Source organism: Mirounga leonina, unplaced genomic scaffold (genome assembly GCF_011800145.1).
Source record: "Mirounga leonina isolate KUSES-001 unplaced genomic scaffold, KU_Mleo_1.0 Mir_92, whole genome shotgun sequence".
Lineage (NCBI taxonomy): Eukaryota > Metazoa > Chordata > Mammalia > Carnivora > Phocidae > Mirounga > Mirounga leonina.
In genome coordinates this window covers 15,767,899-15,784,838 of record NW_023270852.1, presented here as the reverse complement: position 1 = coordinate 15,784,838, position 16,940 = coordinate 15,767,899, and the positions used below count along the sequence as shown (strand labels likewise).

The 16,940-nt window shown below is 37.5% G+C and overlaps 1 protein-coding gene across 1 annotated transcript in view; it reads right to left on the bottom strand.

Moving 5' to 3' along the window:
• The window catches only part of UVRAG (UV radiation resistance associated), a 321,167-nt gene that overhangs the window by 281,297 nt on the left and 22,930 nt on the right, over positions 1-16,940 (bottom strand). Inside the window, exon 2 of the mRNA XM_034995174.1 lies at positions 6,088-6,205. Within this exon, the coding sequence (XP_034851065.1) occupies positions 6,088-6,205 (118 nt within the window). The remainder of the gene's footprint in view (positions 1-6,087; positions 6,206-16,940) is intronic.

The window sequence follows — 16,940 nt, the reverse complement described above, 5'->3', positions numbered from 1 at the left end:
TAACTATTATTTTCTGCTTGTAAAAAGTAGTTCCTACTTTTCTATTTTGAACAATTATTTGAAATAAAAAAAGGGATAATTCTAATTGTTTTTAAAAGGACCCTCTGATGAACATTTAGGTTACTGGTAATTTTTAGGTATTTCAAGTAATGTTATAAATAAACAATCATTTAGAGATATATATCGTAGGCACTGGGACCTATAAGATAAACATTTAGAAGTAAAATGCAAGATAAAAGGAAAAACACAGTTTGAATTTGGCAGATACTGCCATATTGTTCTATAAAAGTGTTGTATCAATTTACAATCCCACTTACGAAAATACCTGTTTTCCCAACACTGGCAACCCTAAGTATTATTCTTTTCATTTTTTTTCCAAATGATTAACCAATTATTCCAACCATAAATTAACTATAAAAATGTTTGTGTGTAGGTGTGTGGGGGTGTGTGTGTGCCCGCGTACGCATGTGTGTATTCTAATTTATATGTTTATTTTTAGGGGAAAAAAAAACCTAGAAGAAAAAAATTGTTTTTTATTTCAAAGTACTTTCACTTTATACAAAAAAAAATTTTGTACTGTTTGAATTTTTTGCAAGCATGTATTACTTTAAAATCAGTGGAAAAAAACAGATACTCCTCTTTTCTTTAGAAAGAGAGAATTCCTCAGTTTAATCTGCAAAGTGTCTAAATTAAACAGTTCCCAAAATATGTATCTTCAGCTCTAAGAGATGACAAGTATCATTATTTCTTCCAAAACTTTGCTGACCGAATGTACGTATAAATAAAACTAAACAATCTGCTTTCTCCACTAGACCTTCAAAAGAGACCTGCTAATTTAAATGGAAAGAGGTCCATAAAAAAGCCATACAAGAAATCATGGAGTCTGAGGTAATTGCAAACATGCTAAACATAGGCCTACACTGTCCACCATTCTGTTACATCTAAAATATTGTCAAAATTAGGGGCGCCTGGGTGGCTCAGTCGTTAAGCATCTGCCTTCGGCTCAGGTCATGATCTCAGGGTCCTGGGATCAAGCCCCGCATGCTTCTCCCTCTCCCACTCCCCCTGCTTGTGTTCCCTCTCTCGCTGTGTCTCTCTCAGTCAAATAAATAAATAAAATCTTTAAAAAAATAATAAATAAATAAATAAATAAAATATTGTCAAAATTAGCAGCATGATACAAAACATAATAGTGAATGTAGGAGAATTTAGAGTCAAAAAATAGTTCCAGTCCCCAATCTACCTATGATCTTCACCCTGGACAAGCCAGTTAACCTTTTGGGTCACACAGTTTACCTTTCAAAGGATAATGACAAATGGAAAATAACAGGGTTATTATGAGGCTCAAATGAAATAGTGAATTAAAAACACTTTATAAATTGTAATTTTCAATAGGGCGCCTGGGTGGCTCAGTCGGTTAAGCGACTGCCTTCGGCTCAGGTCATGATCCTGGAGTCCCTGGATCGAGTCCCGCATCGGGCTCCCTGCTCGGCGGGGAGTCTGCTTCTCCCTCTGACCCTGCCCCCTCTCATGTGCTTGCTCTCTCTCATTCTCTCTCTCTCAAATAAATAAATAAAATCTTTAAAAAAAAATTGTAATTTTCATTAACACAGTCTATTAATTTTTATTCAATTTAAGCAAAACTATTTGACAAGTAAATTTTTAAAAAGATACCACCCAAGACCTATTTCTACATGAAAGGGCCCATTAGATACAAATGCTTCTCTATCCATACTAAGTAAGACCTAGAAAAACAAAGCAATCAGAGATTGCAGAGCATGGTTTCAGTGGCATGTTTTGGCTGTTACGCAGCATTCCATTCATTTAACAAATGCTTTTTTAGTACCTCAACCTCACTCATAAAAGAAGAAATACAAACTTAAACTATACTATAAAACTATTTTTCACCTATCAGATTGGCAAAAATTCAAAAGTTTGATTGCACAGTCTGTTGGTGAGCCTCTGGGAGAAAAGGCACTCATACCTAGCAAGTGGGAATGTAAATAAAGACAATTTTGCAATATCTACCAAAATCAGAAGTACACATCCTTTGTACTTCCACTTCTTGGAAATTTACCCCATAGCTATATTAGCACTCATACAAAATAATGTACTTATGAAGTTATTCAAAGCAGTATTGTGTGCATAACAAGACTAGAATAACCTAAATGCCTACCAAGAGAAGCCAGTTAAATAAACCATGGCACAACTATTTAATGCAAAACTATGCAGAAAAAAAATTAGGGAAGCTGTCTATGGAAAAACATCTAAGACATTTTAGGTGAAAAATGCAAGGCACAGAAATATATATAGTTTGGTACTATTTTTACTTGTATTTGCATAAAGAATTCAGAAAAGATAAACAAGAACAGTGGTTATTAGGGTGAGGTAAAAAACTAGGGAGATGGGACAGGTGAAAGATTTTAAACCTTTATATATATTTTGAACCATGACTGCATTAGCTATTCAAAAAATTAAATGAAAAATATGAGGACTTAATAATGTGCCAAGCATTGTTCCAAGTGCAGTGAACAAAACCTAAAATTTTCTGGATTATATGGAGTTAATCCTCTGATGTATTCAAAATAACTGGTTGGCATTCCAGGCACTCACATTTCATGGGTGAAAAAATTACTATGACTGAAGAACAAACTTGATTTTATAAATATTTCAAGTTTAAGAGGAAACCACGATTAGAACCTAGCTCTTCATCCATTAACACAAGGCTTTGTTCTCTGGGGGTGTGATAACTTTGATCTGAACTACCTAACAAAGTAGGCAATGTCCTAAGAGCACTAAAAGATGTCAAAAGTCAAAAAAAAATCTCACACATAATTTCTTAGGATCTGCTGTGAATTCAGCCAAAATAAAAGAGTAACTTAGAGATCAGTATTTCAAATATTCTCCCAATTTAAAAACAAAAAACAAAACAAAACAAAAACTTTCTTTTAAAACTAAGAAATAGGGGCGCCTGGGTGGTTCAGTCAGTTAAGCGTCTGCCTTTGGCTCAGGTCATGATCTCCAGGTCCTGAGATGGAGGCCCGCGCATCAGGCTCCCTGCTCGGAGGAGAATCTGCTTCTCCCTCTCTCTCCCTTTGCCCCTCCCCACAGCTCATATTCTCTCTCTCTCTCAAATAAATAAATCTTTAAAAATAAGACTAAACAGGTGGTACAGGTGGTTTTGTGAGGAGAGCCAACTGGCCCTCTACTGTGGTCATCCTACACCAAGAGCCACCTAATGATCATGAAATGAATATTCGTGTTTGTCATCACAGGTCCAACAAGAGAAGGTGGATTAACTAGGCTTATTAAGGAAACAGCTTCCTGGCTCCTCCTATGGTAGTTAAAAGTTATAAAGCCCAACACGTGGGCCCACAAGAAGACCATAAACAGACTCCATTCAACCATGAGATTTTGGAGTAGGAGCAAGTCTCAGAAATCATCAATTCTAGAGATAAATTCACCAAAGCTCCCAGGAGGAACGAAATGCCCTAGCCCCCGGGCTTGCCAGTTAGTGACAGACTCAACACCATTCACAGAGACTGTACTTCCCTGTGGTACACCAGCTATTCCCTTACTGTATCAATGACCATTTCACTGCGAGAACTTTAAGAAGCAGTCTATAACTTCTAAACTCAAGGTGTAGTCTGAGCTAGAAGACAAAAAATAAGCCAAAAAAGTCACTTTGTTTCCATCATATCTCTTAGACAACTTTTTATAAGATGGTCATCAACCAGTCCCATGATTACTCTCTTCTTTGTTAACATTACAAATTACCAAATACCTAAAATGTGCTGCCAAGTACTGTGTTAATTATTATTATCAAAGATAACACTGGAGCAACAACAGAGAAGTTTTATGAAGATAATCAAGGGCTGATTATACAGAAAACTATCAAAAATTTTAAAACACTCGGGGCGCCTGGGTGGCTCAGTCAGTTAAGCACCCAGCTCTTAGTTTCAGCTTAGATCATGGTCTCGGGGTCATGGGATGGAGCCCCCCATGGGGCTCTGCACTCAGCAAGAAGTCTGCTTCTCTCCCTCTCTCTTACCCTCTGTCCCTCTCCCACTATTAAGATGGATAAATAAATCTTAAAAAAAAAATTTTAAACACTCTGGCATGAGTCACATGTCTGGCTCAGTCAGTAGAGCATGTGACTCTTGAGCTTGGGGTTGTAGGTTCAAGCCTCACACTGGGTGCAGTGATTACTTTAAAAAAAAAGTTTTTAATCTAAAAAAATAAAATAAAACACTCCAGCATTGTCATATATTGCTAGTGATAAAATCTATTAGTGAGCAGTACATCAAATGTATTAAGGTCTGCAAAAATGCTTATACCTTAAGACAACAATGACCAAACCGTTTCATTTTCCTTCTGCACACATAGGAAGACAACATATCCCAGTCCCCTTTCCATCTAAAAAGGATGACACTACTGATTTATGGCCAATGGAATGTTATAGAATTGATATAGGCCATTTCCGTTAAAAAAAAATCTCCCTCAAATAATCCTTCTCTCTTGCCAAAAGTCATATATTGACAATAGCCGCATTCCAAAATAGAAGAAGCCGGGATACCTGAGTCACTGCTTAGAGGACAGCTGCCAAGGCTATGCCTGATAAAGAACACCTGCACTGGACTTAGTGTAAGAAATTTATTATGTTACGCCACTGAGATTTGCAGTATTTGTTATAGTAGCTAGCATTAATCATTCAGATTAATATAGTGTTTTAAGAATATGCAATGGTTACAATGAAAAATAAGAATGAAATAAAATTATACGAAAATTCAGAATTCAGTCCTTCTTTTCATCCTTAAAAATTATTTTAATGCTATTTACATTATGGTGGGGGCTCTACCCTATATAATTCCTGATTGAATCTTTTAATGAGCATATACTGGTATTGAAATTAAAAAAACAAAAAAGGTGTTAAATGACTACTGCTTTAATAATGGTCTTTAAAAGCAATTAAAACCAGGGGTGCCTGGGTGGCTCAGTGGTTAAGCATTTGCCTTCAGCTCAGGTCATGATCGCAGCGTCCTGGGATCAAGCCCCACGTTGTTGGGCTCCCCGCACATCAGGGAGTCTGCTTATCCCTTTCCCTATACCCCTCCTCCGTTCATGTTTTCTCTTCCTCTCTCAAATAAATAAAATCTTCTTAAAAAAAAAAAGTAATTAAAACCAAAAAAGGTAAAATGTCATTTGAATTTTTCATCTTTGCCACAGGACAAAATTCAAATAAGCCCTTAGTACCTCTAATTAAAATACTACTTTTTGTTTATATAAATAGATCTTCAATCACATTTTACCAAGTGTTATCACTTTATCTCAGTTGTTCCTCATAGAAATCTGTCTTGCCAACTTCATAAGGCATCATTATCTCCTCTTTACAAATGGGAAAAGTGAGGTTCAAAAAGCCATGATCTTTGTCCAGTGTCACACAGCTAGCCCTACTATCTATTTTCAAACCTAATTCAGTATTCCTGCCATATACCCTGTTTGTTCCCTTGTACCACCCACCTCAGGTCAACTGATTATATCCAAGTGCCTTTCATCCAATATGTATTCAAAAGATGCTTGTGATTTTGAATCAAATATTTATTTGGTCTACTGTCAGAATTGCCATTTATGGAATAATCCACAGTACATGTGCAAATGAATTCAAGGAAACCATGCCATTCTTCTAAAAGTAACCCCACATATACACAAGGAATTACAGATATGAGAAGACATAAACTGGTTCCAATTTTACCATAATATTTTAAAAAATTAATTATGTTTTAAAGAAAATAAAATTAGTATGTATACTGGACTCATATCTATTTTAATGATAGCTACTGGAATAAAAACATTAATAGCAAACATTCATAAATAAATGATAAATCTACTAATTTAAGAACTATCCAAAACCCATGTTTCTTTTATATATGATATATATAACAACTGTTCATGCAATATTTTCAGACAGCATGACAGTTTAGCTTTCCAATAAGTAATAATAGCAAATCAAGAGGCACTGATACTCATGTTACAAAAGGATAAAAATGAGATGTAACAATATGTGGGCAAGTCCACAGATTCCCTTACCTTTATATATCTTTTCAGTATTACACAAGTGAAGCGTGAAGTAAGTATCAAGGAGGTGATGGCCATTTCTATTAACAATGTTCCGGGCAGCAATGTTCCGAAGGTGTCTAAGACGTCGCTAAAAAATAACAACAAAAAAGAGGGACACATTCAGCTTTTCCTCCTATAAAATCTTCTGAAAGTTATGATCCAAAAATGAAACATAGGAAGTTGTCCCAGTTATCGATTTGTTGAGCCAGTAACCTTAACCCAGTCTCATATTTATGCCTCAGCATCCCCTCTGTCAAATAGGAATTATATCTGCCCAATCTCATTTACAAGGTTATTGTGAGCATGAAATGACAACAGATATGAAGTATTGTCGAAGAGCATAAATATTATGTAAGTACTATATACCTGTACAATAGCATTAGTATTTCCTGGAATATAAGTAGTAATTTGCTTTCTTCCCTTCAGAAGACTACTAGTAGACACGCAAGTCTATCTCATACCTACAAACAAGCAGTTTTTACATACATACACCCCTGTTGCTAGTATACTCAAGATGCCAGATCATCTGTACAACCAGGAAAAGATGCCAAGCCAAAACATAACTCACTGGGCACTCCAGCCAGCCAATAACCCAACTGTTGTGAGCTTAAATTAAATCTTCACCTGACCAGCAGCCAACCAATCTCTCTTTCCTTTCTTTTTTTTTTTTTTTTTAAGATTTTACTTATTTATTTGACAGAGAGAGAGACAGCGAGAGCAGGAACACAAGCAGGGGGAGTGCGAGAGGGAGAAGCAGGCTTCCCGCTGGTCCCAGGACCCTGGGATCACGACCTGAGCCAAAGGCAGACGCTTAACAACAGAGCCACCCAGGCGCCCCCCAATCTCTTCTTTCCTGATCAGGCCTTCTTCCCAACAATTTCTTCAACTAAGATGCACAAATCATCTGGAGTCCCAATTGTTGAAAAGGCAAATGCTCCCTAAGCAACAGGAGAAATCAACAAAAATACAAGATAACAAATAGCCTAATAAAAGCATATCAAAAGAGAAGATGTTGGCAATGCTCAAGTCTCGGCACATCAGATTCATTCCTAAAGGCTAATTCCTTGTGTCAGATAATTATTTTCAGACTTAAAAATAGAAATCAAGTGCTCAGTTTTAAAATATGCTTAAAGCTCTCCCTTCAGGCTGAAAGACAGCCCAATCTACTGAGGTAAATCCATCTTCAATTACATATGCAGTCAGCTGGAAAAGTACAGTTCTTTTTTTCCATGTGCACAGCAACCTAATCCTTTCTCCCAATCTAGAAATTAAGATTCTTTGAGAGAGGTTATTGTCTAATAAATTTGTTCAATACTCTAAGTATGAAAAGGCCCAAATATATTTACAAAAAGTTCCTCAGGCTGGGGCGCCTGGGTGGCTCAGTGGGTTAAGCGTCTGCCTTTGGCTCAGGTCATGATCTCAGGGTCCTGGGATGGAGCCCTGCATGGGGCTCCCTGCTCAGTGGAGAGTCCACTTCTCCATCGCCCTCTGCCCCTCCCCCCACTCATGCTCACACGCTCTCTCTCTCTCTCTCTCTCAAATAAATAAAATCTTTTAAAAAATAAAAAGTTCTTAGGGCTTATTCTAAAAGACTCATTTTTACACAATCTGCCAATGGTTTCCATTTCATACCCTGGATTACAGCAACTATCTCTTCCTCCTATATATTTTTCATTAGCCCTCTCAATCAAGATTTTAAATTAACAGGAAGCACTAACCACATCTATTTTGCTATAAGATTCCAATCTTGGTTCTCTGTTCAAAAACCTGAAAATATTACCCAAAGCCTCTAGAATAAAGTACAAACTTGCCCTATTGCTTTCAAAGCCCTGTACAATCTGACCTCTCCACATCCTATCTTTACTTCTCACTAGATCTTCTACATACCCAACCCCTCAGTCACACATGAATGCTTAAGGTTCCATGAAAAAGGTCATGCACGTTCCTAGCCCTAGGCCTTTGCTAATGCTAGCCCCTCAACCTAGAATACCATTCTCTCTTTTTTTTTTAAGATTTTATTTATTTTGAAAGAGAATGAGAGTGAGAGAGCATGAGCAGAGGGGAGGGGCATAGGGAGAGGGAGAAGCAGACACCCCTCTGAGCAGGGAGCCCTATGCGGAATTTGATCCCAGGACTCTGGGATCATGCCCTGAGCCTAAGGCAGACACTTAATCTACTGAGCCACCCAGGCCCTAGAATACCATTCTCTTAAAGGAGATCCTATTTCTACTTCAAAGTTTAGGAGAGAAGACTTCTCCTTCCTTTGTCTTAACTGAAATTAATTGCTCCTTTATTTAAACAAGTAAGAACTTTGTTTCTATCTCTCCTATAGCACTTATTTCATTTAACCTAGTCTTATTAGTTGATTAGTTATCTTCCCTATTAATCTAGGAGGAAATGACTTGATAACAGAGACCATTACCATCACTACACTGTCAGCACTTATTATATGCTTAACATGTGCCATGCTCTGTACTAAACACTTCATACATATGATCTTATTTAATCCTCTTAAGAACCCTATGATGTGAGGTTTTACTCATTATCATTATTCATCTCTTTATCCAAACATTCCTACGTAACCAAATATAAAATAGTAAATAATAAATGGGCAGTATATCTCAAAAGAAGGAAGGAAAGAAAGCAGAAGGAAAGCAAGGGGTTATACCTATATATGTGGATATATATCATACACTTACATCATACACACACACACACACACACATACATATATAATTGATAGAGTTTGGTCTTTATACTCCCCTATTGCCACAGAGGGCAGAGTAAGCAATGATATATCCTTCAATACAATAATTTTATGACAAATATAATAATAATGGAACAGACTGCCTTACGAAGCAATGTGCAAAGCTTGGCCAGAGATGCAATCTATAATCGATGCATAGATATTACTGAAGAGATCTTTCCACTATCTAGGAAGTTAGCACAACCAGCTCCAAGACACCTTCTGACTCCAACCTCTACAATTCTAAAATCAGCAGTGGAGTCTACAAACATTAATCCAGGTGGATTACCAATATATCACTATTGTTCCCATGCTCCTTCCACTAAGGTGGGTACAACAGAACTGACCACATCAGGACATTTTATAAGAAGGTTTACAAAAAACAAAACAAAACAAACAAACAAAAAAAAAACCATACACACAAACAAAAAACAAAAACCTCCTCCACAAATTAACCAACTATACTTAAAGCACTGACTTTGGATTGTACAACTTTTTGCCTTTTCCCCTATTTTATTTATTTCAAAAGCATTAGGGTAAGTATTCTCATTACACCATGATTAATTAAAATCCAAGATGCTCCCAGGAGCTAGAAGGGACAAAGAAAATCAACTCTTTACAGGTAAATTATTGATGTAATCTTGGTGAAAGGCAGTAAATGTACACACGACCCTCTTGTGCCCTTTGTCTTGGCTTGCTCTTTAATAACATTCATTCTAATTTTATCATAAAACTTTTTATTTTTAAAAAATGCTCAACTGTAATAAAATGGAGTTTACTTCATAATAATGTACCAATGCTACTTTTTAGTTTTGACACATGAAAACTGGTAATGTAAGATGATATTAGGGGAAACTGAATAAAGGAAATTCTCTGAACATTTTTGCAAATTTTCTGTAAATTTTAAATTATTCCAAAATAAAGTTTATTTTTTTTAAAGTTATTCCCTTTTTCAGAGTTAGGAGGTATGTAAGCAGGACAAAAAGAGTGCCAATAAAACACTATTTCACAAGCACTACTTTATTAATAAAACTCTTCTTCATTTCCACCATTCACTTCCTTCCTTTAGACTCCCACTTCCTCTCTTCCTCTCCTTCCCCTAAGATTTAATGCAATTATAAAGAAATACTGGAAGGTTAAGTCAGAAACTCATAAAAAATGATTAAGTATGGGGGTGAGAACAAGCCGGAGGGAATACAGATAAAAGTAAGACTTCCCTGCTACTTGCTTACATAGTTTTGACTTCTGTACCATATAAATGTCTTACATACTCAAAAAGTAAAATTAAATAAGAAAAAGTTTAAATCAACTAAACCTAGTCCAAAATATAACAGCAATACCAAAAATTACCACCAGTTTTAAGACATATCATCTACCTTCACCCAATTACCCTATGATCCAAGAAGTACTGAAGAAACCAGAGCAACCTAAAGGATCCTCTCTTGTTCTCAGTTCCCCCCAGAAGATCTATACTTGAAAAACAATATGTAATTTTACCTAACATGGAAATACAGTTAGTTCCAGATTTTGTCTATCTTCCCCAACAAGAATATAAATCCTGTGAGGAAGAGATTTTATTTCCTTTTTAAAGATTTTATTTATTTGTCAAAGAGAGCATGCACGCACAAGCAGGGGCAGCGGCAGGCAGAGGGAGAAGCAGGCTCCCACTGAGCAGGGAGCCCGATGCAGGCTCAATCCCAGGAGCCTGGGATCATGACCTGAGCCGAAGGCAGACGCTTAACCAACTGAGCCATCCAGGCATCCCAGAGATTTTATTTTATTTATTGTTGTATCTCCAGCATCTAGCTGAGTACCTAGCAAATAGCAGGCACACAATAAATGTTTTTTGATTGAATTAATAAATCTCCAGTGAATTAACCCAGGCAAGAATGTCTTGGTATGGGACACCTGGGTGGCTCAGTCAGTTAAGCGTCTATCTTCAGTTCAGGTCATGATCCCAGGGTCCTGGGATCAAGTCCCGCATTGGGCTCCCTGCTCAGCGGCGAGACGGCTTCTCCCTCTCCTGTCTGCCGCTCCCCGTTTGTGCTCTCTCTCTCTGACAAATAAATAAAATCTTTAAAAGGAAAAAAAAAAAAAAAGAATGTCTTGGTATGACACAGGCCTTGCAATAGTCCTGAGTGGCATGGAAACCTCAGTGGATTCTGACACCCACCCACCAGACAGTGAGAGAATACAGACTTAAGAAATGAAAGTGGAGTAAAGCCTCAGCAGTGATTCTGCTACAGTAAATCCTAAGAACTCACCTACTTTCAATTGCTCTAGAGTTTACAACCTAGTGGTAATTCATGGCCTGGTGGCACCAACTAGCATAAATACACCGCTTTTGACCTTGTCTAAACAGAATTAAATATAAGACTACCTCTTCTGGACACCTGGGTGGCTCAGTCACTAAGCGTCTGCCTTCAGCTCAGGTCATGATCTCAGGGTCCTGGCACTGAGTCCCACATTGGGCTCTCTGCTCAGCAGGGAGCCTGCTTCTCCCTCTGCCTGCCACCCCCCTCCCCCACCCCGCTTGTGTGCTCTCTCTCTGACAAATAAATAAATAAACTCTTTAAAAAAAAAAAAAAGACTACCTCTTCAAATGGCCCACCTAAAGACAGCTGAAATCAAATATGTCTTATGATCTAAATTGGCTCAAGTTATCTCAGGAAAGTATGAATATTCTGAGTAATTAAAACTTCCACAAACTTTGGAATTATTCTTTAAGATAACATCCTATGTAGGGCACCTGGGTGGCTCAGTTGGTTAAGCAACTGCCTTCGGCTCAGGTCATGATCCTGGAGTCCCGGGATCGAGTCCCGCATCGGGCTCCCTGCTCGGCGGGGAGTCTGCTTCTCCCTCTGACCCTCCTCCCTCTCATGCTGTCTCTCATTCTCTCTGTCTCAAATAAATAAATAAAATCTTTAAAAAAAAAAGATAACATCCTATGTAGTTTTCTTTACCAGCAATCTCCTTAAACTTTCTCAAATGTACTATGCCTTTATGGTTATGAAATGCAATTTTTGTGCATCATTCTTCAGCAGTAGGTTTAGGCAGCAAAGTTGTACTCTAATAACACCCACCCCCAAAACTAAAGCTGAGCAGATTTTAATTTTTAAATTGGAATTAACATGGCTTAAAATCTTTGAAACACTATCTCTAAAACATCCTATATAGAAAATAAAAACATTCACTAACATATAAAACTAAAATCTCCTATTCAGCTTTGATTTGAAAGATTGATAGCTATAATTAGAGCACAACTCTGCAACCGAAATGTTGGTGGTGAGCAAAAAGACCAGCATGACCCTAGATTCCTAAACATTTTTACAAATCTTTCAAATATAAACTCTAAAACAAGACTTAAGTGGTATGCATTGTAGATCTGAAGCATCTGCTTTAGTAAAAAAATAATTACTCATTAGTAATGATTGAAACTGATGCCTCTAACTTGTTAATACTACTACTGTTGTTAGCCAACTGCTTCCAAACATAACAGTAGTCTAGGGGCACCAAGTGGTTCGGTCCGTTAAGCGTCTGCGTTTGGCTCAGGTCATGATCTCTGGGTCCTGGGATCGAGCCCGCATTGGGCCCCCTGCTCAGCGGGGAGTCCACTTCTCTGTCTCCCTTGGCCTGTCTCCCCCGACTTGTGTTCTCTCTTTCTAAAATAAATAAAATCTTAAAAAATAATAATAACAGTAGTCTAAAGAAAAGTTTTTTGTTTTTTATATTTTGGGTTTATTTTGTCCGGCAGCTATTTGACTAAAACAAAAAAACTCCTTTGCAGAATCACCCTCCCCTACTATCAATTTCTATGCTTCCTCTAAGAATTAACTCTACCTCCACCCCAAGGATGTTCAGCCATGATTCAGATCAGGTCAATCAGCACATTCCATCCCCCTGACCATAACATATAACTTAATTAGGACCACTGAAAGACTCAGAAATTATATTAAATTATTGAGAGTTCTTTTTTTTTTTTTCTTTCACACTGGCCCTGAACCTGAAAGGATACAGAGCTGAAGATGTTGGCAGCTGTCTTTCATCACAGTGAAACCAAAGAATGAAACCAACAAGGAGGAAAACAGAGTAAAGACATGTGAGATTCAGGTCCTGCCAACAATTTAAGTGTCTCTGGATCAAACCATACCTAAAATGAGAATTGCAATGACAACCAGCAGCTGAGTCCCCATAAAACTGTCAAAGATTACAACTAGGGAGATTTATATTGTGACTATTTATTTAGGATTTATCCCATAACAAGGTAGTAGATGAAGAGTAACATTTAGTAGCAGGGTACAAAGAAATGTTTCATTTTGTTAAACATCCCCATGTTTTAGAAAATGACCATTTCTCATAGGTCAATTCATTTTTGTTGATACAATTTTGAATCTCAATATGGGTGACAGCACAGCTTTAAAAACAATCAAATCACACCCCAGAACAAAAAGAAATCCACAGAAATTTTCAGTAGTGAAATACATCATTGGGATTCTATTCCTCCTGAGTTTTACCATTCCCTTGCAGGTATCTAAAATGTTCTGACTTCTGAGGCATAATAACGACCAAAGAGAACTAATGAATGTGTCTTTGATCTTGTTCCTCATCAGTGCTGTAGAGAGTGATTCAGGCAGGCTGATGGCCAACAGGAGGCTGCCATTCACCCCTCCTTCCCTATCCGTAACCCTTGCTTCAAAAACAAAAGTACTAAACCAAAGTTCTTAAATATAATCACTCCACAAATCCCACCATTGCCAAACTAAATAACCATCCCACACACACCTTTTATGACTTCTAAGACCATAGAAAGGTATCTTCAAAACAAATTTTGAGTCTAATTTGCTTAATCTACAAGAGCTATCATAAATCAATAATGTAATCAATAATCCATAGCCCAATAGAAAAGGGGGCAAAGGATATAAAAAGAAATGGAAATGGTCAATAAACACATGAGAAGATGTATAATCACACTCCTAATTAAAGATATGCACATCAAAACAATCATTCCACCTCGTGGCAGACTAGTTTCCAAACAATGGCTGTACCAACGCATCACCCCCCCCATGCTCTCTTACAATGTGGCCACTCCTCCATTACAAAATGGGGTCTATGTTCCCTCTCCCTTATATGTAGGCAGGCCTGTGACTACGGTGGAAATTAGACCACACGACTTCTGAGGCTAACTCGTAAAATTATCTAGTTGTCTGAGAATGCTCTTTCTTAGACCCCAGCCACCCGAATGTGAGGACACCGAGCAGCCACATGAGAAGGACTTCGTGGTCGTTCTCCACAGCCTCAAGCGGGATCCCAGCTATAGCCAGACAGGTAAGCGGCCACGTCAGGCCCAGCCTTGGAGCCACCAGAAGTGGCATCAAATGAAGCAGAGACAAGTCGTTCCCACCACAGCCAAAGGAAACTGCACAACCATCAGCAAAATAAATGATGATGGTGTTTTTGCCACTAAATTTTTTTTCTTACTCAACAACAGAAAATGAAGAATCCTAGCTGATTAAATGGTCAAACTATTTAGTTTTTGTCACAGGTTGATATGAGTAAGGAAAATAATGTGGGAGGAAAAATAAACTGGTTCAATTTGGAGAGAGGGCAATTTAGCAATGATTAATAAATTTTAAATTGTATGTAATATCTGACCAAGCAATTCCACAAGTCACAAAAATGTGTGCAAATATGCTTATTCTGATATTGGCTATAAAAGCAAAAATTTAATAACCACTTTTAAATTGGGTTGGTACATTCATACAACGGAAAACTATGTATCCATTTTTTAAGAAGTACTAATATGGAACACAAAAGAGCATGAAATTTTAAATGTTCACATAAAGAAATATTACTATATACCCTGAATGATGTAGATCAAGGGTTGCCAACTCATTCTGTAAAGAGGCAGAGAGTAAATTATCTTAAGTTTTTCGGCCCATGTCCATTCTCTTCATATTATTTGTTTACAATCTTTTAACCATGATAACCTTTCTTAGTCGTCTCAGTTACAAATGTCAGTAACTGTTGGCCAGTTTGCTAACCCCTAATGTAGAAAATCACAGATATTATGAGATAATTTTTTTAAATAGCATTTGGTTTAGAAATGTAGTCAAACTTGTTCTGGGCACCTGCCCCCTTTCCGATCCTCAACTTATTTTTTTTTCAGGTCAGACATTTATTTTCTGCCTGGGACTAGGCTAAATGGCATGGAGGAATAAGGCCCAGGTTGTTTCCAGTAAACTCAGATTACCACTATTTTGGTATATTTTTTTGAGGGACAACAAAAGCAAACCTGAGAGAAGATTAGTTTTCTACATTCCCACAGAAGATAAAAATGTTGAGTTACTGAATTGAGAACTTAAGCTTGATAAATTAGATCAGTCTTTTTAAAAATACAAAAGCTCCTTCTATATTATAGCACTCAGTCACCTATTTTTTCTAATCTTTTGATCCCACCTGAAAGACTCCCTGTAAAAAGTTTTGAAAAGAACCCAAAAATGCTTTATTTATAACTACTGCTTGGTGCTATTGGTTATAGGCAAATAGTACCAACAGCCAACGTTACAGATTCAAACAAAATAAAAATCTAATTCTAATCTCTCATAAAATACATTATAGCTCCCATTCCTAACGGAGAGCTCTCTGATGCAAATCACACAACCCTGGAACTAAAGTGTTTATTTTGGCATTCACTCTGCTCTCACTCAGTCCCAGAATTTAATTCAGTCATTTAATAAACACTACTAAATTATAATACAGGCTTCTCCACAGGAAAAGACAAAATATATCTCTGAACTTTCTACATTTCTTATACACTTTGGCTCTGGGTTTTTTTCTCTCCACCCTATCTACCCCCAGGTTGGTGGAAGGTCCAAACTTGCCCTTCTTCCTCCATGTTTCCTTTGGGTAGCGTTGCCCTAAAAAACAAGCCTTTGTAGTGACAGGTCTAGCATTGTTCTGTGCTTGTATCTCTCATCCTCCCTCTTGTTGCCGTCTTCCTTCTATTTTATCTTGCTGGTACTTCCTTCACACACCCTGCTAGGAGCGCTGGGGATACAAACATGGCATTCCCTAATTTCAGAGCATGTAACCTCGCTAAAGAGCTGGACTTTGTGCACACAAAAAGGCCAATTTGAGGTCAAACAATCCAGGAGTATAATGTCAATGAGCATTTATTAGAGAACTGTTATTCTAGAAATCTAAGACCAAAGAAGAAAGACACAGATTTACAAAGGATGACCTGGAAGATAAAAATCAGAAGACAGGAGACAGCTCTGTGGTCCAAGTGTTAAGAGTAATATCATGGGGATGCCTGGGTAGCTCAGTTGGTTAAGCATCTGCCTTTGGCTTAGGTCATGACCCCAGGTCTGGGATCAAGTCCCATGCTGGACTCCTTGCTCAGCGGGGAGCCTGCTTCTCCCTCTGCCTCCCGCTCCCCCTGCTTATGCTCTCCCACTCTCTCTTTCCGACAAATAAATAAAATTTTTTTTAAAAAAAGAGTAATACCATGGCCATAATTTGCTTCAAAATAATTGGGGTGAGGGAGGGAGGACGATTAGGTAGGCATACAGGCAAAACAAGATATGCCATCACATAACATAACCTGTTATGTTACTGAAGTTACGTAACAGGTACCTGGGAGTTCATTACACACCCCTCATATATACGCATTTCAATATACACTGATATATACAATACACATTACACTATACATATTTCACTATTCTTGGAAATTTCCATAATAAAAAAGTTTTAAAGTAATATTAATAGAACAGAAAGAAAGGATAAGACCATATAGGAGCCTAAAGCAAAAATGGGCTTAACAGGGAGATTAGATAGTGGACATGGTTGAGGATAAAAAGAAGACTGACAAAAGAAATAAGGGAGTCAAAAGGCCCTTAGGGAAATATGAACTAATCAGTAAAGGTGTCAGGGCAATAGAGTAGTCATGAGAGAAAGAAAAGGAAAGAAAAGGAAAGAAGGAAGGAAGGAAGGAAGGAAGGAAGGAAGGAAGGAAGGAAGGAAGGAAGGAAAGAAAGAAAGAAAGAAAGAAAGAAAGAAAGAAAGAAAGAAAGAA